General features: G+C 42.6%; 2 protein-coding genes across 3 annotated transcripts in view; one reads left to right on the top strand and one right to left on the bottom strand.

The window, feature by feature from the left end:
• Nucleotides 1-3,227, top strand: part of LOC144931507 (disintegrin and metalloproteinase domain-containing protein 12-like) — a 162,731-nt gene extending 159,504 nt beyond the window's left edge. For both annotated transcript variants that reach the window (XM_078855435.1, XM_078855437.1), the window contains one exon: nucleotides 3,106-3,227. In XM_078855435.1, coding sequence (XP_078711561.1) covers nucleotides 3,106-3,223 — 118 coding nt within the window. In that variant the 3' untranslated portion in view covers nucleotides 3,224-3,227. The remainder of the gene's footprint in view (nucleotides 1-3,105) is intronic.
• Nucleotides 3,228-3,986: 759 nt separating this feature from the next.
• Nucleotides 3,987-15,329, bottom strand: PAOX (polyamine oxidase). The gene is made up of 8 exons (XM_078855443.1): nucleotides 15,103-15,329; nucleotides 10,294-10,613; nucleotides 9,541-9,716; nucleotides 8,807-9,006; nucleotides 7,233-7,488; nucleotides 6,834-6,946; nucleotides 6,566-6,726; nucleotides 3,987-5,771 (listed from the first exon to the last, which is right to left on the bottom strand). Exons 1-8 carry the CDS (start codon nucleotides 15,257-15,259, stop codon nucleotides 5,619-5,621), a joined length of 1,536 nt encoding a protein of 511 aa, XP_078711569.1. The 5' UTR covers nucleotides 15,260-15,329; the 3' UTR covers nucleotides 3,987-5,618.
• Between the last annotated feature and the right edge of the window lie 11,990 nt (nucleotides 15,330-27,319).

The following is a 27,319-nucleotide window of genomic DNA, read 5'->3' on the forward strand; positions in this document are numbered from 1 at the left end:
CTCATCGGATTCCGACGGTCTAAATAAAGATTCTGATTCCAAAACAGTGATTGTACTTCTAGATTTGAAGCTTTCGTGACTGCAAGGATTCATATTCTTAGGTTTTTTCGGTAAAGTCACGTAGGTAAAACATTAAAATTAATAAAAGTAAAATAAAATAAAAATCACGACGTTTCGGGGGCAACACAAGCTTCCGTCTCCAGGTGGATACAGCTGTCGTGGCTGTGACGGTTCCACCTGAAGACGGAAGCTTGTGTTGCCTCCGAAACGACGTGATTTATTTATTTATTTTACTTTTATTAATTTTAATGTTTTACCTACGTGACTTTACCGAAAAAAACCTAAGAATAAGTGATTGTACTCTCAGGCAGATTTTCTCCTCAGGCTGCTATTCCATCACCGGTTCACCCATCATCCCTTACAGTCGTGATGTGTTCCTACCTGCACGTATGTTGAATTTCTTTCACGCCGTACGGAACCAACCGTGCTAATCGCGGGGTGTGATATACAGGCGTCAGGGTTGGGATCGAAGCCACGGATTCCTGCATTCCAGGAAATGTCTATAATGTGTTTCTTAATCCATGTTCATTTACGTTGCTCATTCTTGTCTCTCAGTGTCGATGCAAACGTGCATCTCTCTGCTCTTTTTGTGTACTTTTTTCAGATGGTATGCCACTTATACCATGGATAATTCTACATATTTATCTTAATGTAAGATCACATCAATTATTATTTCGTGGACATCACACTTCGTCATTGTAATCGTGTGTTGAGAGTTTGACTAATTAAGTGTGATTGTCAAGTGTGCGTCATGGCTTTTACTTTTACTGTACTATTCATAAATCACCTATAACACTATGTAACACTATTTTTGTTCCTGGGTAGTAAGTGTTATTTCGTAATTGCTTATAGAAAATGGCTATAATTCCCCACAAACTTTTGCTTTTGCGAATTTGTGTCTTTTCGTTCACATAAAGTCAGAAATAAAAAACATATGAATCAAAATTAACATGTATTTCTACTAAAGTAACACAAAAATGACTACAAAAGATTAATAAGTGAGTAGTTTGTCGAAATTTACGATTATACTGTAAACCACTTTCATGAATCAGCCCCCAAATGTCGCCTCCCATCATGTTCTCGTTATACTGTCCTTGGTAGCGGCGTTCAAAGTCCAGTACTGTATATCCTGGTGGAAGTGCTCGCCTTGCTCCTCTGAGTAAGCTCCCAGGTTCTCCCTGAATTTATCAAGATGAGCATCAAGGATATGGACTTTGATGGTCATCCTACAGCCAATTGTGCCGTAGTTCTTCACCAGTCTCAACCAGCTCCATATAGTTTTCGACCTTGTGATTGCTCAGGAAGCCACGAACCACTGCGACAAAGCTGTTCCAAGCTGCTTTCTCCTTATTAGTGAGCTTGTTGGGGATTTCATTGCACTCCAGGATCTTCTTTATCTGTGGTCCGACGAAGACACCGACTTTGACCTTTGCCTCAGACAGCTTAGGGAAGAAGTCTTGAAGGTACTTTAAGGCTGCCGACTCCTTATCTACAGCTCTGACAAATTGTTTCATAAGTTCCAATTTGATGTGCAGTGGTGGCATCAGCACCTTCCGGGGGTCCACCAGTGGCTCCCACTTGACATTGTTCCTCCCCACAGAGAACTCGGTCCGCTGTGGCCAGTCCTGCCTGTGGTAGTGCGCCTTGGTGTCCCTGCTGTCCCAAAGGCAAATATAGCAGGGAAACTTGGTAAAACCGCCTTGGAGACCCATCAGGAATGCCACCATTTTGATGACCTCCCAGCCATACTCATCATACGTTAAGGCGTCCAGAAAGGTCTTGATGCTGTTGTAATCCTCTTTGAGGTTCACCGAGTGAGCCAGGGGAAGAGATGGGTACTTATTCTATTCTTAGGTTTTTTCGGTAAAGTCACGTAGGTAAAACATCAAAATTAATGAAAATAAAATAAAACAAAAAAAAGATGGGTACTTATTACCATTATGGAGCAGCACGGCTTTAAGGCTTCTGAATGATCTATCAATGAAGAGGCACCACTCATTCTGGTTACAGGCGATTCTGATTGCCTCGAACAGACTGGTCACATTTGTGGCAGAAGCAGAGCCCATCTTGATGGGTGAAGAAGCTGCAAAAAAGTTGGTGACGCTTCCTCTGATCTGCGACTTGCACACTTTTATCCAACAAGTTCCACCGCTTGAACCTTGAAGTCAAAAGCTCGGCATTAGACTTGGTGAGACCAAGGTCTCTGATCAAGTCGTTGATGTCTTTTTGGTTGGGGTAGTTTGGGTTTCTCTCCTCAGCTCCACCTCAAAAATTGTCATCTGGATATTCGTCTTCCTCGCTCTCTGACTTGCCGCTCTCTTCTAAATACAACTGCTCTCTCTCCGGAGGAGTGGGTACGGGGAGCTCATGGAAGTGTGGCACCGGGGCGATGGATGAAGGTGTGATAGCAGGTGCATTCGTGCCAGTTCGACGTTTGGAAGGGTCCACCATTCAGAAGTAGCAGTTGCTTGAGTGGTCAGCGGGTTCCCGCCAAATTTTTCGGATAGCAAACTTCATGGCCCTCTTTTCCCCTCTGTACCTTCCTACAAAAATAAATTTATTTCACCCATGACTAATGTGTAAGAGATTCTCGCAACATTTTTCATGATACTTTTTTTCAATAACATTTAAAATTGTAAAACATTTTTAAATTAAAAACTTTTACAATTAAAAAAAATTGTAATACATTTTATAACATAAAATTCCGAGCAACAATTGTCCACCTTACCTTCCAGAGTTGTTTTGCATTGCTCGAAGGTGAAATGAGGTGCCCAAGGGTTTGTCCTGATCCCCGACAGGCATGCCGAAATATGCCTTGTCGGCTTCACACATCTTAGCAGATGCTTCCAAAGAGTACTTTTTCGCTCGTCTTGATAAATTGGCCACAGACATAGCAAAATGCGTCTGCCGGACGCTTGCCAGCCTTTTGATGCCATCTCAGAAAAATACAAATATGCATCTCAGCGAGATATAATAAATTACAGCTTCTACTGGAGAGAGTTCGATAACCTTTGTAGACGGTATTTGGCCTTCTCGTCCACGCAGGCCAAATGTCTTGGAAGAGGTGGACGTATCCGCACTTTACCCCATCACACACTCCCTGCCGATCGACTGTGCTGCATCTATTTATACTGTTGGCTGGACAGAGACCACGGGGCATTGAAGAATCCCGCCCATTGTCTCAACTGCCAGGCCGGGAGATCTGACCAGCAAGCTCTGGATTGCAAATCCAGATTGCAAGCCGTTACACCAGGGCAGCATCCCAAGGCTCATAAATATTGGAGTAAAATGTACCTGTTGTGTAAGTTATCTTTTTCTATGATGACATTTTAATCGTTTTTTTAATCCAGATTATCCAAATTAACAATGTGTTGTTTCATTTGACAGGTTAATATTAACCTTTTTTATTTTAATAACCTGTTGTGTAATGTGACATTTTTTATGCTGCCTTTTTCATTAAATAACTATTTTATTTGTTCAGATTAGGCATATTTTATGCTGTTGTTTTGCTTTAAAATGAACAAAAATGCAGTGTATTAAAAACATTTTACGTGAAAATTATTGCGCATTATCGTGCTTCGCGACTGAATTGTGACCACTCTGCTTCTGCTTGACAGCAGCAGAGAGAAATAACAATGCGTGATGTTTGAAAATAATACTCATTTCAAACAAATTTAATTAAGGCAAAGCGGTGTTTCAACCTGGTTAAAAGTATTAATTGGAAGCAAAATACGTGTTGGTAATTTCGTGAAGAATAATTGCTGCTTGATTTAATTTTCTCAGGGTATAAAAGTTTTCTCAGGGTATAAGGAAATGCTGAAAACATCATAAGGATTTTAGCATGCATGTGGTCTAACATGTGCTTATTTTAAGGATGTGACAAAAAATACGTTTCATTAAACATTTTGTTGGAGACTTTTTAATCATAAAATGCCAGAAACAACACAATCATCAGAACTTTACACACTCGTTGAAATCAAAAATTGTAATCAGTAATTTGACGATATGCATCAGATTAATGATTTCCTTAATTTTCTTTGTCAAGTGTCAATGTTTTACAACGAATTTCTCAACGGGCTATGCACCAATTTTAATGTTTTTTGTTTATTTGGCACATGTCTGATGCTTGTTATAACATTCCTTTTTTTCTAAAAGTGCCAACTCCTGCACTCGCTGCTCACCTCTACTGTTTTACTTTGATCAGTGTCAATAATCGTCCTAGCTATACCTACTGTACTGGGTTATTTTCACGTTGTGCCCTCCCAATAGTTACAGTATTTTCTTCTCGTGAATAAGTTTTGATCCACTCAAATATCTTGAACCCAACTTAGCAGCCTTCTGCATTGGATTCTTCCATAATTTCCTGTAAATCATACCCATTCGTTGTTAGAATGATGACGATTGAGCAGCCTTTATTCTTGGGCATCTGAAAGCGCTTTATGCCATATCTCATTTCACACATTTAAAAGGGCACCCTTAGTGGCATTAAGGACATTAGATAAGAGCGATAAAATCAGCTAATGTGCAGATGCTGGAAGGACTGTTACATTTGTAGCGGCTAACTCGGAGACTGTAAGAGTTGGAGGCACTTCCTTATTAACAAGCACCATCGGAGTTAACACTTTATAATTCGTCCGTCTATTGTCGGCGACGTTACTCAGACAGTTGGTAGGCTGCCTGACTGGTGACGCCCCGAGTTGGTGAAGATGGAGACGATGACGAGAAGAACGGTGACGAAGACTTCAGCAGCACCACGGGGATCCCACTCCACACTACAGCTCCGAGGTCCCCTACAGGGGCCCTTCTTTTACTCTCAGCGAGGCCGGGCTCCGCCCCTGGCCACGCCCCCTTTCTAGAACCTACCAGCGAGTTCTTGGTGCGCCCCTTCTGTGACCTTTCCCCTAGATCCCCCTCTGGTGTGTCACGTGGCCTGCTGACGTCAGGCCTGCCGTAAGCCGCAGATCCCCTTCTCTGCTAGCAGCCAGCGCTATGCTGCTACGCCATTATTCTATGCCACGACACAATGATCGCGGGAGATGGCGGCAGGTATGGGAGGCGTTCATCCAGCAGTGGATTGACATGACATAGGCAATGTGTAACATGAAGCCCATAGTGTACTACAGTCTTTTGTTTACCTATATTATGCATTTATTTGCCATGGGAAACTGAATCCATATGGGTATATGCATGCAATAATATTTGCGTATTCAATCCGTGTTTATTTCAACATTTCCATTGCTTGCTTGCAAATGACAACGGAGGCAATGGAGAGTTTTAATCACACTATAGTTTCTACTATTTCAATTACTATTTCAATCTCTCAAAAAATTGTGGAAAGATTTTGTAGAATATCCTTTTTACAAAAATCGAAAACACTTCGAGATAAGCATTTTAGTTTTTACCCTCACTGCATAGGTTTCCACATCTATGCTGTACAGCACTCCGATGCGTTTTCGGATAATGCCAAACAACGCACGGCACAACCCGAAAATGCACAACATTTGTTTACGCTGCCTGGGGTATTAATATTTCAGCGTAAAACCTTCGCGTAGGAAATCTCACAGTTTCGAATTCGACAAGTGCCTGCTGTTGCTGGTGCTGTAGTGTTTGATTAGTCGATCAGCTTCTCGCCAGCCGCTCTCCAGGGCACCATGCGTGGTGGAGTAAAACTGCCGATGCGTTGCTTCCCCAGCGAACATCACCTGCAGCGGCTGCAGAGACGTAGAAGAAAGCAGATAAGTGTCGTACATTCATTGTGCACAAAACGCGTTGCTTTGTCGTTACGAAAGCTCGGTGAAACAGAAGCACGGTAAATGAACGATCTATGGTGGTAAAAGGAAAAATAAAAAAGGAGTAAAAAATGCAAGTGTTACTATTTGTTTTATCTTTTTCCACAATTATCTTATGCTGTATGACTGGTGAAAAAAAGCTAAATATCTAAAAACACCAACTATGCACATATCAACATGTGAAAAACTTGATGGTTAATCGTCTTACAATGACCAAATTCAGTGTCAAGCATAGTGAAGGTTTCAATTTTCACATGTTTTGTATGTTGATTTTGCTGCCTTTTTGCCAGATAAGCATGACTATTTTAAAACAATATTTGTATGATAATATAATGCTCTTCATTTTATCCATTAGGAAAGTCTCACAAAGTCTCAAGATTATTTTCTCAGGAGGGTCATGCATTGGAATATTTCAACAATCCCATCAATTAGTGTTTGGTTTGTGACAGCAGGAAAACCCATGCATGAGGGAGTGAGACTCAAAGCTCCACATTTATTCAAGAAACATGCTGTTATGCCATTTCTGAGCCACCTCTCACAGCTCAGAACACATAGGCAGTCTCCCACCAAAGCACTAGCCAGGCCTCCCAACCCAGCTTAGCTTTCAAGCCCTGCTGAGATCGAATGCATTGAGAGTGATTTGGTGCTATTTCAAAGCCAAATCCCTGAACTGTAATGTGCGGTAAGGCTTCTGAATTAAAGAACACGTGCTATACCTGTACACCACGCTGCTGACTGGAGGGCAGAGGTTGCGACAGGTTGTCAATGTCGTCACCGGAGGAACCAAGTGCTGTGTAGGTGTAGGAGCCCAGTGTGTAAGGGTGACTGTTCCATCTTGAAATCAGCATCCTCTTGGGAGCTGGGATATTGGGATTGCCTGTCGGTGAATAACCAAAGGGGTCATATATCGTGTCAACTTTATACGTCACATCGGAGCTCGTCCATGGAAACATTTCAGATGGTGCGATTGTAAACGTCAGTCACCTGTGAAGTTCCTCAGCAATTCAAGCATCCTCTGCCTCACTTCAGATTCCGTTAGGGTTTCCATGAACTCTGACTCCTTGCCAGCAATCCATCCACACAGAACGTGACCAAACCTATAAAAAGAGAAGCAATTTTGGCATCACGGTGCCATCAGAGTAGCACATGCTGAAAAAAACCCAGTTTTTAATGTCACGAGGTAGTTGGGTTGCGAAAGGAAGACAAGAAAAGGTTTATGAGCTGGAGCTAAAGAAGATAGCCATCTGTTGCAAGGAGTAAAATACCTGCCCAGGGAAACACGTCTAATTAAGTGAACTTCACAAATTGAAACGTGCCACATTTAGAAGACTGCATAAACAGCTGTCATGAAACAATTTCAATCGCCTCTGAATGGGCACCGACCTCTCAGGCGGATGCAGAACTTGAATGCCAAATATCTTGCGCTGCCACTCGGCCCGAAAGGCTTCCTTCCTCTTCTTGAAAGGCGACTCATCTGGCCACACCAGCTCAATCAACTTGCAGCTGGGATTCCAGAAGGGCTTCTCGAATTCCATGAAGATCTTATTGTTGGTACAAAAGCCAAGTTTCTGAACAGCTCTGACTTTCTCAGCAGGAAGTTGCGGTTTGAAGAGCATGGTGTGGTGTTTCTTTAGGTAGCCTGCAATAGAAAAACAAGAATTGCAACTGTTGACTTAAAACATCGATTATTGCTTTGACTAATTTAATGAAAGCGAATCATATAATCTGCATGTCGTTTGCTTTAAATATTTAACTGCACACAACGTTCAAAGTGTGTTTTACGTGCCTTGAGTCGGGGTGAAATTAGCTCGTGTGCAGGTGATAGGTGGACTGTTGCATCACAGTAGCACAAGAAATGGTGGTGGTTTAGGTAGCTTTTTATACAGCAGTGGATTGACCTTGGCTGCTGCTGATGAAGCCAGGGTGGTGAGCCATTTCCCACATTCTAGAGAACTAATTCCTGGTACCCACCATTTTAAAATGAATGCCAATTAATCGTTTAAATGTTTTTATTTACCCGATTTAATCAATCGTACCAACACGAGGAAATTGTTCATTTAGATAGCGTGTGTGGTTTTATTACAAGTGTAGCGACATAAATGAGCCGTTCTATGGCCCCAGTGGGTGTACTACACCTAGAGGCTCACTAAAGAGCAGGTTCCGGATGTCACGGAGGTTGGGTCAGGACATGACAGTCTGCGTGACCCGCGAGAGCACGTGACCGGACGAGGGGGCACGGGGACCCCCAGAAGGGGGTGAGCGGGCCACGTGATTTTGACCCAGAGCCTCCGCAAAGTCCCGAGAGGGAGCGGGGCTGTTCGACCCGGGAATGAAGCCGCCTTCTTCGATCCTCGCTCTTCGGTCTCCGCACACGACGACCAGACGGCGTGTCGGCTGTTCTGGTTCAACCATATAGTGATTCCGTTCAAGTGGTTAGGTGGTTAGGAACGGTGGCTACCACCTTACGTAGTACATAGTTGCCCGGAATGTACATAGTTAACCTTGGAACGTTGAGTAGTTCTTGGTTGTGTTAGTGGTTCAAGTTGTGTCAGTAAATAAAAGTGTTGCCTCCAAGACTTGGTGTGTGCCTGGTTAGAACCCACTACGCAAGTATGTGAAAAATGTGGATCCATGTAATTGGGTATGTTTAAGCTAGTGTCTTTTTAACTCAAAAGTTGCATTGCATTTTATTCAAGCCGACATATCTGATTTTCTAAATAATTGACTACTCTTATCGGTTCGATAAATCGACAAATAGGATCACGTGAAAATAGTTGGGGGAAAAAAATACTCACGCTCGCCGTGGCTTGGAGGGGGTTTCCTGCCTTCGGGAGGCAGGATGTGGCGTGGCGCGAATTTTAAAGACGTAATAAATTAAATTAGGTCGATCAGTGGACTTAATCGATTAATTGTCGCAGCTCTACAATGTACAGGTGACATTTTCTTGTGTCAATTACCTAGAGGTATGGTGACTAGTACGTGATCGGCGTACAGCTTGTCTCCCCCCTCGCACTCTACGCAGACCGAGTGATGTCTTGTATTCCCGTCCGTCTTCTGGGGCTCCAGTTGCCAGTGAATGCAGACCACAGGTGTATTTAACATGATGCATCCCAGAGGCACCATGTTCATCATTTTGTCTGTCAGTGACTGGTAACCCCTGCCAATAATGACCACAATGCAAATTAGGATCATCACCATAACTACCCACGTAATAAAGCAAGACCTCATGAAAATAATACATTTGTTTAGCAATAAATGTGTGCAAATAATTGGTGGCAATAATTGACTGAAATTTAGAAATTTCTTACACGTTTCCTCATAAGTTATATTTCTGATGTTGCTTACTTTGAGATTTAGGAGTATCAGTGGCATATACCGTTATATGAACTCTGCGACTCGAGTTTTATTTCCGGCCACAGCTCTGTGGCGAGTGGATCTGAAACCAACTTGGACCCTTCACAACTGACATGGTGTGGGTAGGGTTTCATCCGGTAATGGATTAAAAAAATTTCTACGTATTATTTTCAAGATATATTAATCAGCAATTCTGTTATGTCCCCTCCTCCACCAAACCACACTGACCTACTAACCAGCGTAAAGCATGGTCATACAACCCCCAGCACCGACAGACTGGGTAGGCCAACTTAAAATTAATACAAGCAATATTGAATTACACATGCAATGAAATAACCTTGGCAATGTGCAGTCAAGGCCTGGGAGGACATGGTACTCTCCGAACGCCCGCAGGTCCACGTCGTCCATGCTGTGCGAACCCGTGATGCCGCACTCCAACTTTAGCTTCTCGCTCATCACTGCCAACTTGATGGCTCGCTCCTCTGGCGGTTCGTTCTTCAATGCTTCAACGAGCTGCAACGTAACAAACACATACAAATGTTGTAGTAGGTTTTTACCCTTTTAAACTGGTACAAAACTGACACCTTTAAAAACCTACTACTATATTTTGCCACTGGTAAAAGAGATCTTATAGAGTACATACAAATGTTGTTCAAGGTGATCCAACAGGTACTGACATTTTTTAAGTAAACAAAGTGAGATAAACACTTATTTCGAAGCACCTGTCTAGAGAATAATGTTTAATGGAAAGTGAGCTTGGTCAGGACATAACATCAATATAGGACATGCTAATTTAAAGTGTTTCTACAGCCATTTCCAATATTTCACAGACTTTATAAAATGCACTATTTCCTTGACCTCTTTGCCAAAATAGTAGCCTTAACTGTGAATAATCATAATGGTGTAGGGAGGCCCTCATTCAGTAGTGGATACAAAAATGGCTTATGATAGAATGCATTAAAGTGAGTGAGCAGAAAAATGTTTTATTGAAAAATACATTACTGTGTGTGCATGCCTAGGCCCACTTTTGATATTACAACTCTCAAAATGCGTTTGTGTCATTCACATATATATGTGGTATATACCCTACCTCTGCTTTTACAAAACCCCCTATGCTTTTAATGCCTTTGGGGAAAGGCTCTCCGCTCTGGAAGAAAGCCTTGCTGCGTTGCAGGATTTCAGCGTAAAGGGATTCGCAGCTCTCAATCATCTTCTCATCAAGTTGCTGACCCCCTGGAAGGCGAAACTCGCTCTCGCCAGGTGGAGGCCTTCCCTCAACCACCACGAGCTGATTCTCTTCCAGCAGGGCATTCTGGTCCAGAAGTCCATGGTTCTTGGCCACACGGAATACAGCATTTTCCATGCAGGGACCATGAATCCAGTTTGCACCGATCTCAAAAATGCCTTTGCCTGCACATGCAAATAACAACGAGCTGTTAGTATTCAACACTACTTGTTTGTACACCACTGTTACATATCACATCCAAGTGATAATATGGGCATAACCTGGACTTTGATCATTTTCTGTTAAACTGGCAAACACTAGAAGTATGTTTAGCAAATGTGCTGAAGGTATGGTTTTGCAAGTTCAGGCCTTTTTTCCATCCATTTCTGGATGATGGCATCTCCATTTCATGTGGATCATGGGAGTTATTTGACCATACTTCACCACACTGGTATTTGTGTTGATGCAGATGGGAATCATTGAAGTTCCACTGAGGTATAGTACAACAATAAATTGGTCTGTACTGTCCTCTTCTGCACACTAAGTAGCTCAGCAGCCTATAGCATCTGTAAGGCATGGTCGTCTCTTGTCGAAGTACTAGGTTCAACCTTACTTAACTTACGAGATCTGATGAAATTGGGTGCATTCCAGGCGATTTGGTCTGAGGCATGGTCATATAGTATTTGTTGAATGTCAGTAATATATCAAATTGAACTGTGCCAAAGACAAACCAAGACCTTCATGGATGCACTGTATTCTCAAAAACCCTCTTGTGCCTGTGCGTGTTAATATTCCGCTTTGGAAATGGCAACACATGCAGGTTTGTGAAACAGATGCTCAGATGTCAAGCAATTATTTTAATTAGTAAATGTTTTACTCAGCCTCATCTATCTTTACTGGGATTCTTGTAGACATATTTGGCTGCATGTTGTAACTTACAAACAACCAACAGTTCACCCACTGCATCACAAGATGCAATTAAAACATGTTATCTGCAACCAATGTGTTGTGAGACCTGGGGAACTGCTCCTAACCTTTGGTGAGAGATTAGATTATTGATGCACTAAATCAGTGAACTTGGTACACAAGTGCAAGAGGACATTTCAATGCATTTGAACTGGCATACAGCCAACTACATTTCACACTACGTGACTTTACCGAAAGAACCAAAGAGTATGGATTCCTGCAGTCACGAAAACTTCAAATCAAGACAGAAAACTCTACCTTATTTAAAAATCTACTTGGATTTGATTTTAAAGTACAGTATTTGCATTCGTGTATGCTGATTTAGATCATTTCAGGAAATAACTTTCAATGTCTGTAAACTCAATTTATATTCAAACACCATCGGTACTGTTTGTACGGTACGTTATGATCAACCTTGAAAAGATGGAGTTGAATGCATTGGTGCACATTGCATTTGAATTTATAAGCATACATTAGCTACTCTGTTAACACAGTCCAATACATCCAAACAGAGAAAATGAGAATAAAAAAACAGGGCACACAAAATACCAACGTCTAAAGAGATACTACACCTGGGGTCTAAGGCAGGAAAGAGGTTAACCCCAGGCCAATACTGGGCCTGGAACAGAGGGAAGAGATGGATGAACATTACCGTGTACGTAATTGATATTTGACCTTAATCATTATAATTTAGACTTTTGTATGAAAGCTTCCTCACACTTGTGTGTGCACACAAGGAGTGCAGTATTGGCCCATGATTTAGAATTCCAAGTGCACATTACTGAACATGTACAGATCGCTTCCTGATTATTCACATTCATTAAATCAGTTTGGTAAATGCACGGCCACTTTGTCAATCCGCTGGTCACTTAGTGTTGGTGAAGGCGAAGTTCATAGATGCGTGCAGTATATATGAATGTCGTAGTACTGTACATTGTATATACTATAGTGGATTTTACTGGTAGGAACCTTCGTGTTACACCAGCCCACATGGGATTATTGTGTCCGTCCGTCGTACAGGGAGGGGCTGGGTGGGGAGGGGAGGGTGGGGAGGGGCTGGGTGGGGAAGGTGGGGCTGGGTGGGGAGGGGAGGGTGGGGAGGGGCTGGGTGGGGAGGGTGGGGCTGGGTGGGGGGTGGGAGGGGTGGGGCTGGGTGGGGAGGGGCTGGTCACCCCGTGGTGCCCTTATAAAGCTCAACGTTTAACCTACTCACGTCGGCTTGTGCCCGCCCTCACAGTCGGACATATTTGCGGAATACACCACGCCGCCGTTGACCCTGGCCATTGACCGAGCAACCCAACGTTCCTACCAGCTCCCTCCGCAGGAATGTGTTGCTGCATTATTCTCTGCTGTGTTGTCCAGCAGCCTAAAACAACTTGTCACCCATGGTGGATATTCATCCAAGCAATTATACTTGCTCAAACCAGCTTAGCTTTAAAGATTTGGCAGTATCTTTATATTATGCCGATATCAAAAACAAACATAAATGTATATTTCTTTCCATAGGCTCAGTGCAATGTCATAGTTATTTTCCCCATCTAATGAGTAACACTTTACGAATTAATTGCACTGATTAAAAATATCTTAAGATAAATTGTTCAATCAATCACTAAAATGTCATCATATAACGTCCATACACACAAAACAATTGATAAAAATATCGGACATCATTACTTGTATCTAATACTTTTACAATAAATGTACGTGTACAGGTACTATATAAACGTTTATCCCACAGTATGTGTAGATAAATTAATGGCAATGTTAATTTTGCGGGCAGTCTTGATGAAAGTTTGTGATTGACAGCGTGACAAATGTAACGTATGCTCTATCAAGCTTGGGGATATATACAAAAGTCAATCCAACTGCTTTCAGAACAACTCATTTTAAAACATTGTATAAAATGATATAATGCATTGTCCATACACGGTAACAAAAACAATTTATGAACGTATTCTTGGTTCTTTCGGTAAATTCACGTAGAAGGTAAACAATAAAATAAATAAAATAAAAAACAATAAAATAAAAAAATAAAACAATAAAATTCTTACGACGTTTCAACTGCAACACAAGAAATCATCATCATGTGTGAAAAACACAGCCATAATTATTTTTCACACCTGATGACGATTGCTTGTGTTGCAGTCGAAACGTCGTGAGAATGTTGTTTTATATTTTTATTATTTTATTATTTCCCTTCTACGTGACTTTACCGAAAGAACCAAGAATATTAATCCCTGCAGTCACGAAAGCTTTAAATAAAAATTTAACTCATGAACGCATAACACACAACACTTTAACGTAACATTCTTCGAATTTTGAGACGTATTCTCCAGACAATAAGGCGCATCCACCCCCCCCTGTATTTTTAATCCAAAGTCGGGTGCGGTGCGTCTTATAATCCGGTGTGTGGCGAGGACAAATTTGCCAAAACTTCTGTAACTTCGGGGCAACAGAATTGGAGGGGGGTGGGTGGGCAGGTGGGTCAGACGCTAGCAAGCTAGCACGAGACCACAGCTTTATTTCCCCAAGGGTGGCACAGTCGGGTTTTTTACAATCGGGTTTAATTGTCTTTTTATATTAAACCCGATCATCTGAGATTGGAAGAAATCCGGTTTAATTTGTTCTAATTGCGAGTTAGAATTACTACACCGCAGTACCTCCCATCAATTAACGCCTCCACTTAAGCATGTTTTTCCCCCTTAATGCACATTTGACCGATTTTTTAAACCATTACAATACTGGTCCTATAAGTAACGGCGGCGAAATATTGACTACCTCTCGATTTAAAGCATTCGTGACTGCAAGGATTCATACTTAGGTTTTTTTCGGTAAAGTCACGAAGGAAAATAAAATTAAAATAATGATGCATTTTCATTTATTATTATTTTATTATTTTAAATAATAAAAAAAGAATACATTATTTCTTTTCATTTATTATTATTTTATTATTTTTAATAATAAGCTAATAATACATTATTTACTTTCGTTTATTATATATTTTTTTATAATAAACTAATATGATTCATTTTCATTTATTATATTATTCTTTTTAATTATAAAATAATACATGATTTATTTTCATTCATTACTATTTTATTATTTTTTACCTACGTGACTTTACCGAACAAAAACCTAAGAGTATTGACTACCTCGCCTGGTATACAGGTGGTCGTGGGTTTAATGCCGACCCTGGTGCCTGCTGCTGTATATTTGGGAGTTTGCGTGTCTCTCTCTCCCCGTGGTCGCGTGGATTTTTCTCCAGGTCCTCTCGGTTTGTTTCTCCCCCCTCCCGCCTCCACATTGAGACACATCATCAGAGTATTTAGCCGCTTGTTATACATATCCACACACGATAAGCCACTTCGTTAAAGCTGTCATTGTATGACCAGGTCGCTTCTGCAAAAAAAAACCTATACAGTACTGTAAACTCTGTGGGTCTTACCTGGTGTAAAAAATGTTTTAAATAAAAGTTTCGTTGAATTTGTAGTTTAAAATAGATGACCAATGATCCGCGGGTCAACATGGCATTATGCTGTCTTCTTCCTGGTTCAGCAGTTCAACTGCTCGATTATTGTTTCCACCTGAAGACGTCGTGATATATTGTTTATTTTATTTTTCTACCTATGTGACTTTACCGAAAGAATATATACATCATGCGTGTGAGTGTGTGTGGGGGGTGGGGTGTGCACGTGAACGAACTGTTACCAAAGTTGGTGCTGTGAATGCGACCTCCAGCACGACCCGTGGCCTCAACGATGATGAGGTCCGTGAAGCCGAATCTCAGCAACTTCTCGGCCGCGGCGATGCCGGCGATGCCGCAGCCGACGATGACGACCTTTGCGTTTCTTCTCGCCGCTGCCATAATCGTCGGACTTGTCAAGTTGGCGAACACTTGACGCGCAGCACAATTTGACGAAGTCGCCGCTACTGCGTCACCAAGTTGCGGTGGTAGTGGGAGGAGTGACACGAGAAAGTGACCCGCCCACCCCCACAGACTCCGCCCACCCCACCAGACTCCGCCCACCCCACCAGACTCCGCCCACCCCCCTCCGACTCCGCCCCCCCCCGACTCCGCCCACCCCGTCAGACTCCGCCCACCCCACCCGACTCCGCCCACCCCCGCCCGACTCCGCCCACCCCCGCCCGACTCCGCCCACCCCGTCAGACTCCGCCCACCCCACCCGACTCCGCCCACCCCCGCCCGACTCCGCCCACCCCCGCCCGACTCCGCCCACCCCGTCAGACTCCGCCCACCCCACCCGACTCCGCCCACCCCCGCCCGACTCCGCCCACCCCCGCCCGACTCCGCCCACTGGCGTTACAACTTTCACCGGTAGACAGACCTGTTCTTCACCTGAGTACGGCTGCTTGCGTTGTGGCCGAAACGTCGTGAGAATTATTTTATTATGTTTTATTTTTATTATTGTATTATTTCCCTTCTACGTGACTTTACCGAAAGAACCAAGAAGATGAATCCCTGCAGTCACGAAAGCTTTAAATCGAAATTTAACTTTCACCGGATTAATTGGACTCGTATTCATCTTGACACGCGAGAGGTTGCAATTGTTACCATTTGGTGTGTGTTGCGTTGTGTGAGAGGTGGCGATGCGTTTGGGATTCTTACCTCTGACCCGCTATGACGCGAAGCCCCAATGCTGGGTTACATTTGGCTCTGGGCACACACGTAGAGCCCCCTACAGAGCCTCCCAGTAATGACTCCACCACTCACCATCACACGTGGAGCCACCTACAGAGCCTCCCAGTAATCACTCCACCACCCACCACCCCACGTGGAGACACCTACAGACCATCCCTGTAATGACTCCACCACCCACCATCACACGTGGAGACACCTACTAAGCCTCCAGTAATGACTCCACCACCCACCCACCACACGTGGAGCCCCCTACAAACCATCCCAGTAATCACTCCACCACCCACCCACCACACGTGGAGCCCCCTACAAACCATCCCAGTAATCACTCCACCAGTCACCATCACACGTGGAGCCCCCTACAGACCATCCCAGTAATGACTCCATCACCCACCATCACACGTGGAGACACCTACAGACCATCCCAGTAATGACTCCACCACCCACCCACCACACGTGGACGCCCCTACAAACCATCCCAGTAATCACTCCACCAGTCACCATCACACGTGGAGCCCCCTACAGACCATCCCAGTAATGACTCCATCACCCACCATCACACGTGGAGACACCTACAGAGCCTCCCAGTAATGAATCCACCACTCACCATCACACGTGGAGCCCCCTACAGACCATCCCAGTAATGACTCCATCACCCACCATCACACGTGGAGACACCTACAGAGCCTCCCAGTAATGAATCCACCACTCACCATCACACGTGGAGCCCCCTACAGACCATCCCAGTAATGACTCCACCACTCACCACAACACGTGGAGCCCCCTACAGACCATCCCAGTAATCACTCCACCACCCACCATCACACGTGGAGCCCCCTACAGACCATCCCAGTAATGACTCCACCACTCACCATCACACGTGGAGCCCCCTACAGACCATCCCAGTAATGACTCCACCACTCACCATCACACGTAGAGCCCCCTACAGACCATCCCAGTAATGACTCCACCACTCACCATCACACGTGGAGCCCCCTACAGACCATCCCAGTAATGACTCCACCACTCACCATCACACGTGGAGACACCTACTAAGCCTCCCAATAATCACTCCACCACCTACCCATCACACGTGGAGACACCTACAGACCATCCCTGTAATGACTCCACCACCCACCATCACACGTGGAGACACCTACAGAGCCTCTAAGGCATGACTCCACCACTCACCATCACACGTGGAGACACCTACTAAGCCTCCAGTAATGACTCCACCACCCACCCACCACACGTGGAGCCCCCTACAAACCATCCCAGTAATCACTCCACCAGTCACCATCACACGTGGAGACACCTACAGACCATCCCAGTAATCACTCCACCAGTCACCATCACACGTGGAGCCCCCTACAAACCATCCCAGTAATCACTCCACCACCCACCCACCACACGTGGAGCCCCCTACAAACCATCCCAGTAATCACTCCACCAGTCACCATCACACGTGGAGCCCCCTACAGACCATCCCAGTAATGACTCCATCACCCACCATCACACGTGGAGACACCTACAGAGCCTCCCAGTAATGAATCCACCACCCACCATCACACGTAGAGCCCCCTACAGACCATCCCAGTAATGACTCCATCACTCACCACCACACGTAGAGCCCCCTACAGACCATCCCAGTAATGACTCCACCACTCACCATCACACGTGGAGCCCCCTACAGAGCCTCCCAGTAATCACTCCACCACTCACCATCACACGTGGAGCCCCCTACAGACCATCCCAGTAATGACTCCACTACTCACTATCACACGTGGCGCCCCCTACAGACCATTCCAGTAATGACTCCACCACTCACCACCACACGTGGAGCCCCCTACAGACCATCCCAGTAATGACTCCACCACTCACCACAACACGTGGAGACACCTACAGCCTCCCAGTAATGACTACACTACTCACCATCACACGTGGAGACACCGACTGAGCCTCCTAGCTGACTCCACCACCTACTGCAGACTTTTGAGTCCGAACAAAACAAAATTAAGTGCAGTGTTTTTAAAAATATATAATTCAAATCTTCTAGCTGCTTTTGAGAAAATGCATCGGAGCTACACTGCTGCATATTCAACAGTCCCCTGAATGTTTGGAACAATGACACAACACGTTGACCCTGGCAACGCAAAACAACGTTGGCGTACAGAATAAACACCTCATTCGAGAACGAAGCATTGCACCTTCTGTCTTTGACATTCCTCCTCGGAAATTCTGGTGAATCATCGAGCGTATCAGAACATCAGCAGACCGATGTACACATGTCCTGCAGAAATGTAAACTTAAAGCCACGGCGATTGTGGATGTCAACGTCAGAGTGGCGAAACAACACGAAATCCTCAAACCTTAATTCTAGATTTGAAGCTTTCGTGACTGCAAGGATTCATATTCTTAGGTTTTTTCGGTAAAGTCACGTAGGTAAAAAAATTAAATTAATAAAAGTAAAATAATAAATAAAATAAAAATCACGACGTTTCGGAGGCAACACAAGCTTACGTCTTCAGGTGGAACCGTCACAGCAGACCACGACGTTGACACATAGCTTCTGAACAAATGGACATTAACAAGAATGGAATAGAATCACACGACACATTTGTTAAACCGAGTATTTACCGATACTGCATTGGCAGTGTTGCACAAGTACAAATAGCAAAAACAAACCCAACAGATTCGCCAACACCGCTGTCTTAACAGGAATAATATAATAGGCGACGTTTCGGACGATGGCCCTTTACGGCACAATTACATGCTGTTAAAGATCTGCTTTACATGGAAATGACATTAATTATTTTAAAGAATTTTTTTATTTTTTTTAAAGAAAAAAATTAATGTCAGTTTTTAAGAAAAAAAAAATACAGTACTATGTGCTAAACATAATCCCATGCTCTGGAGAAAAAAAAACCCGACAATAGGCATGAGACAAATAGTGGCTTTGTCACTTTTTCGTCATGGTTATTGCATCTGCTAGCGTGACACCACACGCTCTGGAACAATGGATGAAGATCCTTCGTGGTTAACGCATATTTCCTTCATCGTAAGCAATCCGTTGACCGATCGGTGGCCTTTTAAAACAACATCTGGAAAATGATTCACTGGCATTAACATCACGGGATGAAATGCAAAGGGTAAAAAAAAACGATATGTGTGTAGTTGAAGAACTCCCCTCCAAGATAGTTTCACTCGGTTACGTGGCACGTTCGGGTCCATAGTTGTGTAGCAATTGCTGTTCGTGTTTTAAGGCTTTCTTTCCTCATCAGCAGGGGCTGTTTTGTACGTGTTACTCATAACCAAAGTTCAATGTAAGCGACCCACGTGTGTCATCATTTGCTTTCTGAGTCACGGGGCTCCGTTCTTGCATTTTTGTACTGCCTCCCACGCAACTCCTGCTTGTGAAATACTACAGAATAGTTATATAACAAAACATCTTCATACCCATTTGCGAAAATCATATATATTTCAATTATACATTACAGTACGTTAAAATCAGTCAACTATTTTGGAATACAGTACGGTAATTGTAAAATGCTGTGGAGCAGTGGGGCAGTGGTTCGTGCACTGTGCTATGGACCCAACTCCCCGAGTTAGATTACAGCCACGCCTAACATCAGTGGCTATCGATATCTGAACCAGTGCTCTCCCCCCACCACCAACTAACCTGTACTGACCAGCATGGTGAAGTATGGTCAAACAATCTCAACTGACACGGCATGGCAAGGCCTGCGTCCAGCAGTCTTGTGACAGGGCTATTATTATTACTACACAGCTTGACACCATAATATAGCATGCTCTACAGTATGACATTATGTATCTGATATTTTAAAAATATATGATGTACAATATTTAGAATTTTACATTCGAAATAAAGCATTAACATATGTACCATTGCACAGTATTTAAATTAACTGATCAGAATATGTATTTATACTGGAGGAATCCGATGAGCTATGAAGTTATTTTTCACAGATGTCCAGTAACACCGAATCGTGGATCAATAAAGACACTGCCCCGGGCAGTTACCGCGTACTTCATGCTCCCGGGTCATAATAGCCCACGAGGTCGCAAATCTTGTGTTCTTGTCATCGTATATCGCAACGACCTGGGCACGTCAACTCATAGCGTTCCAAAAAACAAGATAAGATATCCACGTGATAAAAAAAAACTGGTCCTTAAGCATTTACCGCCAGCCTGCTTTTTTGACGAACTCTCTCAGACACTCTTCAACAGTTATACCGGCCACCTCGTGTATGTCATTAACTTAAACATGCCAAGAAACACCACACCAGAAGGGCATCGACATCCTCCTACTCGACAACTGCATTACACTCTCTTTAAGGCGGGAACCCACACATTCGGCCGGATATGCGCGCAATGTCATACGTGAACGTGCTGCAACCAACCGGCTTGTCTGACATTTATGTAATGGGTACCAAGGCCGTAGCCATGGAGTCAACATTGAAGGGGGGATCAAATCTTCCAGGGGGTCTGGGGACCCCGCCCCCCCAGAAAATATCTACATTTGAAACTAATTTCCTGCCTAAAATATTAAAAAATTCACTAACGCATGGGATGGACTTTTTATAAAAAAAATTACAATAATGTCTAATAGTTTATTGTATTACATTACTCTGTTTTTCTTTTTTACATTTTGTTGTTTCATTGTATGTAATGGCAGAGATTAGGGATACATAAAGTACAACCATAACCACAATAATATAAACAGAAATCTATGCATTGTCATATGAAGAGAAGTCCAGATATTGTGGCCAAGGTTTAGCAAATTGTTATTTTTATTTACATAGCATAGCAATGATTATTTTAAAATATTTTTGATAGCAATATATTGGGGGGGGATATTTTGAGCATACAGTATTTGAATATTGGGGGGGGTGTGTCTCCCCCAATATATTATAATTACGGCCTTGATGGGTACTATCTCGGACCACTCTCTGATCCTGTGCCAGGCTAGGTGCACTTTTAGGCTACGTGAAGTGTCGAAGGCTCGCTGACGGGAGGTCACGGGACAGACCCAGGTGTCATGGGTTGATTGACTGAGATGACTGGTAGATACACCATCTGTACTTCCTAATACGCCAACTGGCTGCGTTTTAGCCACCTGGCGCTCTGCTCGTTGATGTGAACGTCACTCATCTGCCCTTCGCTGATCTTGAAGGTCGACTGCATCCAACCACCCAATAGCGTCCTTCACATGCCTCCTCCATCGAGGCCAAACATTTCAGCTCTGCGAATTCATATATCGGTTTACTGGCCATTTAACAAACATTCCTCTCCTGAAGAGCGGGTGGAAAAATGCCTCCCTCTACCGTGTGTAACAGAGGTCACTTGAAGCGATCTGAGAGGTGGTCCAGTGATATCCACTTCCATGGACCCTTCTCTAACACGTAGGGTTGCACTCCTACTCTGCGAGAGATACGTATGGATATTTAATCTCATGGCATGACGCAGATAATACAATATGGATACAATTGGATAAAATATATGTTTTTAACACCGTTTCCCCACAATTAAATATGCAGTTATCGAATTAATAGTGGGCTATTGCTGTGTGTATGCAAAGCCACATTTGAGTACTGTATCTTTGGCAGTTTCTCTTTTGAAATGTCTATCCATTAATGTTTGACAAGATCTGATATCATCCTCAGAGAAAAAGGATCACACTTTGCCAATTAATCCCCATATATTCAGAATTAAAAACATGTCTGAACGCTTGCATTGTCACATCTTCACCTTGACATCGAGCTTCTTGATTTGTGTGCCTGTGTATTTCAACAATGAAGTACATATGACAATGAAATGCATTGTAAAGAAGAGGTTTCTGCACATTACTCCTTTTAATAGGAGGAAGTCAGGCTGAAATAGTGTCTCACAATGACCATACAAACTAAAATATATGTTCGCAGAAATCCAGTCAAGAATAGTAATGGCGTTGCAGCCAAACAATATAATGCATCCGAGAGGACGTCACTGAGAAGGACAGCGATGACATCAGATAATGTGTTTGGTGGATTACTTCATCACAGGATCACAGAGCTGTGAGATGTGTTTTAAAGAAATCTAAATCTAGCAGTGGATTGATCATGGCTACTGATGATCAAACCTTTAATAATTATAACTGCGCTTGCTTTGCCACATTCAACTGCCCTTGACATTCAACTCTTCGAATTGTGTGCGTGTGTGCGTGTGTCAACAATGAACTATACAAATCTCAACCTGAAATGCATTGTAAAGGAGAATTGGTTTCCATACGTTACTGATTATAATGTGAGGAAGTTAAGCAAGGTTATGTATTCATTACTTCTGCCATGTTTCCAACACAGTTACTCAATTGGGCTGTTTACAAAAAAGCTGCTGTGAAGAATATAGACTATTACTCGCAAATATTATTATAGCTATATAATATCTAATGAGAACAATTATCAGACTAACTCTACGATTGTATCCAGTGGAGGCCCACTTATGAGGCACTGCAATTGATATATTGAGTACAATGCGCCAACCAGTTGATGACTAACCGTACAGGTATGTCACGTGTAATTACTGTGCTGTGGAGAACTGCTTTTGGTGTTTTGTTTGTTGTCCTTCATCCCCACCCCCGATTAGTACGATTGGCTACGTACAGTGTGAAATAGGTTCAACATACATAACAAATTATAGGTAATAATATAACTTAATAAAAAAAGGCTGCAAAGTGGATCTCAGAGTATTAGCAAAACAGAAATCATGGAACAACAAGTTCACAAAAATATATATATTTTAATCTGCAAAGAGCAGTTCTTGGAGGTGGATTTGTATCAAAATGATGAAAATAAAGAAACGGATATGAGAACGTTGGATTTATTTTGTAAAACTGAGCTTCAGAATTATAAACAAAGAAAACATGTATTTTGCTATCATGTATATTATCTTATATGGTTGAAACCAATGGCAGTGTCAGCCAAAACAGAGAACACATCCAGAATGATATCCACCCGGTGGATAAGAGCAATACAATTGGCTTACATGAAAGTAGTGTACTGTAATATATGGATTGTAGGACCGCACAATTGTTAGGGGTGGCGACTGGTTAGGGAGGCCTTTATCCAGCAGTGGATTAGACGTGGCTGATGGTGACGATGAAACTTTATATAAATCTACGTTGTACGTACTTGCATTGCCACACTTTCCCCTTGGTAATCAGCTCCTTGATTTGTGTGTGTGCATATGTGAACAATGAATGATGTCGATTTCAAAATGAAATGCATTGTAAAGAAAAGGAAGTATTGCTTTCCACGCATTCCAGGGTTTTATAGGAGGAAGTCGAACTGAAACATGTTTTCACAATGATATCGAAAAGCCACAAAGCAAGGTGCCTGCAGATGCAAGTTTTCAATGAGTGTTCCAATGGACGCTGCTACAAATCTTTTTACCAAAGCTATGCACAAAAAAAGCATGGAGAGCTGCATGTATGTTCTCTGCATTTAGGTAGGTTACGTATACACAATTTACACGATGTTTACCAATATCATATTGCGAAGGTTATAGATTATCATGGCCAAGTAAACTTGAATGCAGCGTAAAAGCACTTCACGTGTTTTTCAGGTTGTGCAGAGGATTGTTGTTACTCGCCACCATTGTCTAAGATTTCACTCCACGTGCTGGGGGCTTTTTTTAATCAGGAACTACAGTTCCGCAGTCCAACCCGAGAACATATTCATGACAAACATAGTCATGAAAACCTACACAGTAGTAGCACAACATATCACGATTTAACCAGCGATGTAAAAAAGAGACATTTAAAAAGCTTTGAAAATGTTATTTGATGAGGCACATTTCTAGGAGGCACTATATTAGAATATTGTCCACTGGTTTGTTGACCAATTGAACCAGTGTGTCATTTGTACAATTCAGTCGCCAGACAGAAGCAAACATGTTTATCGTAACCGGAATGTTAAAATATTTGCAACTGCTTGTATAAAATAAAATATTGTCTGCATGCACATCTGAACAGCAATCAGCTTTACTTTCCCCAGGGTTGATGAAAGATGGAAACATGCTTTGTAAGACTTCACATATGCAGCAATCACATTGTGTTGCCTCCGAAACGTCGTGATTCAATTTAGTTATTTAAATTGTTTTATTTTTATTATTATTTTTCATCTACGTGACTTTACAGAAAGAACCAAAGAGTATGGATCCTTGCATTCACGAAAACTTCAAATCTAGAATCACATTGTTGTAAAACATGCTAGTGCTAAGAGACACCATATACTGCACAGCTTGATTTGCCATGTAAAGATTCACCCTCAAATCAGGTTGTGCTAATGATGTCATGCCATCTATGTAAAACCCAGGATCGGAGGAAACTTTAAGGAGTTCAATTCTGGAAATCGCCTGATAATGCTGGTTATAACTACCAGCGAAAAGTTGTATCAAATTGTTAAATGTGTGAGGATTGTTCACTTGAAAACGATATTTATTTCGCTCTATTGGGCAGAGGAGTGTGTTACGATACACATTGGCATTGTACTCAAACGGTCTGACTCAAAAATCTATTATTAGTCGTAACATTGGTCTTGAAAGCCTACATGTTTATATCAAATTGTATAAACGAGTCGATTGTAAGTAAGTACGTATGAAGTAAAAATGCATAATAGCGAGTTCATAGCTGGATTACTTCGAGACTGAGGGCTAAGCGGGCAGCCGAGGGCACGTGCCTCATCTACGCAGTTTCAAATGTGACCACATGATGTGTGCAACCTCCCGATGACGGTGGTGTGACACACTGACACGTACACTCGCGAATACTGAAGTCCGGCAGGCCACGCATAGGGAATTAATATACATTGCGTAACTCGCGAATAAACAAAACTTGCGAATCCAGAACTCGTGAATAGCGAGGGTTTTACTGCACTATTTACCAGTCTCGTAGTCACTATTCAATATTAGTTGCATGAATCTTTATCCTGTATTAGTTGCGTGAATACATTTTTTTTTACCAATTTCATGAGATACTAGCGCATTATTTACACTGATGCTATATTTCGTCACCAAATTATCACGTAGAATAAAACTAATCTCGTAATTTTGGGGGGAACTCTGAACTCGGGACCCAGTGCAGTTATACCCCCTTCCCCAGCCTCTATTCAGGCCTGGTGAAATTTTATATTTATTTTAGTGCCATAGTCTTACCTATATCATAATAAGAATATTAAAGTAATTTGTTAATACATTGCTGGATAAAATCCACTTTTAAACTTGTCTGTCATGAGGGTTGTTTGACCATACTTAGCTGTGCTGTTAAACGGTGCAACGGAGGTGCAGAGAATCTGGTTCAGAATTCACTCACAACTGATATTATTTAATTCTTTGGTTCTTACCGAAAGAACTAAAGAATATGAATTCCTGCAGTCACGAAAGTTTTAAGTCAAAACTCACAACTGATGTTCGTCATGGCAGGGAAATAAACTCAGGTTACTGGGTTTCTAGGGCAGTGCAATAACTACGACACTACTAATTCCCCTCTCTTGACGTATGTGTGTTCGGTGTTTCATAAACACGAGCAAAAACAGGAAATGACTGAAGAACATAACAAGGCAGGCTGCAACGTTTGGCATAATAAAAATACCTGTATGAGAAAAAAAACCACACGTACTCCATTTTTACTAAACGCGACCTTTTTTTGCTGAACATTTAGAATGCACAACAAAAACACGCGAAAAAAATCGTAATTGATCTTCAGTTTTGGTCATGTAGCGACGTGGTCTAGCAAACATGTTAAGAGTATATATACGTAGACCAATGAGTGAAGTTGCATCAAGATAAAAATTATGAAATAGAGGAATGAGCAAGAGCAGGTTGGAGTTTTTTTTAGAAAAGATGATATTGACATTTGAAAGCAACGAGGCAATGTGCCTGCGTATGAAAGTTTCCAATGCGTGCTTCCCGCTATGACATTAATTGAAAACATGGACGCCGACAGAAAATGTAACCGAAGCTGAAAAGTGCACATAGAAGCTTGGAGAGGTGCTTGCTTAGAATTACACCGAGAGACAGTGAGACGTGAATCGGGGAACAAATGCAAGTTACATCATATTGACTGTAGGAAAATAAAGTAGCCATGGCCAGGGCGTATCATGAGCAGGAATGATTTCTGACAGACTTGGCTGGTGATGGAATGGCAGCCATATGAACATTACAAACTTGAGGGGACGACCATTGCAAAGATGGAACGATTAAGTCAGCTTACACACACTGGATTTTAGCATTTTGGGATTGAACTTGGAGGCCTTCATCCAGCAGTGGAAAGATGATGATTATTATTAGGAATATGCTTGTTTACCCCAGAAAGTCTCACGGAGTCTCACAGCTCTTTTTCAGAAGGGTCCTGCCAAGTTTTTATTGTAGGGTACATGCAGCTATGTGTAATTTTTCAGCATTGGAATGTTTGGCCAATACAGTTCCATTGTATGTTTTTTAGCTATGGGAGGAAACAGGAGGAAACCCATGCAGAACAGGGGGATCAATTACAAACTCCACGCAAAAAATGTGGCCAAGTTGGGAATCGAACCCAGGGTAATTTTTGCTGTGTGGCACTACTATTACCACTGCACCACCCCGCCACCCAATTATGATACCAGTTGAGACATTTAATAGTTAAGACTTTTAGGATAATTGGGAACCAGCTGTGTTATGTTGTGACAATATGTATGAGGATTATTCAGAGGCACGCGTACTCATGAGTGCATTCCTGAAGCAAATTCGCAATAATTTATGACAAAGAGCATTTTTTGTATGTAAATATGACCATGGGAAATACTTGTTTGTACAGATAAAAAATAATTAATGAACCCGAGGTGCTGATGTGACATATGTTCTAGTGAGCCAAGGCCACGATTGACAGACACTGTGTATAGTGACTTCTGGGTCAAGAGACGTGTCAAGTCAAATTGATTTCCTGCTCGAATGAACAATGAGGCAGTGCTCACCTTCTGTTTACAGCTCTGAGCGAGTGGTAGAAATTCCTCGTTCCTATGGTAGGGGTGAGTCTATCCACAGGCCAATCACTGTTAACTTCCACACAACGTGGTCCTCATTTTATTGCCCCCCATGATGGCTGAGTCTCCAATCAGGATTGTCGCAACCTTCCAAATTGGAGCGGCTCACTCTACTGCTGAGCCAAATGACAAATGAAATAAATTGAAGTCTAGGTTCTTTAACCATTGAGTGGCGTGGTCTGTAAACTTTTGA

Source organism: Lampetra fluviatilis, chromosome 4 (assembly GCF_964198595.1).
Source record: "Lampetra fluviatilis chromosome 4, kcLamFluv1.1, whole genome shotgun sequence".
Taxonomy (NCBI): domain Eukaryota; kingdom Metazoa; phylum Chordata; class Hyperoartia; order Petromyzontiformes; family Petromyzontidae; genus Lampetra; species Lampetra fluviatilis.

Coding starts and splice junctions, on each gene's coding strand:
- PAOX (XM_078855443.1), bottom strand. CDS start 15,259: ATGGCAGCGGCGAGAAGAAACGCAAAGGTCGTCATCGTCGGCTGCGGC. Junction 10,614..15,102: donor CATTCACAGCACCAACTTTG/GTAACAGTTCGT, acceptor TTGCATGTGCAG/GCAAAGGCATTTTTGAGATC. Junction 9,007..9,540: donor CTTGACTGCACATTGCCAAG/GTTATTTCATTG, acceptor CATTATTGGCAG/GGGTTACCAGTCACTGACAG.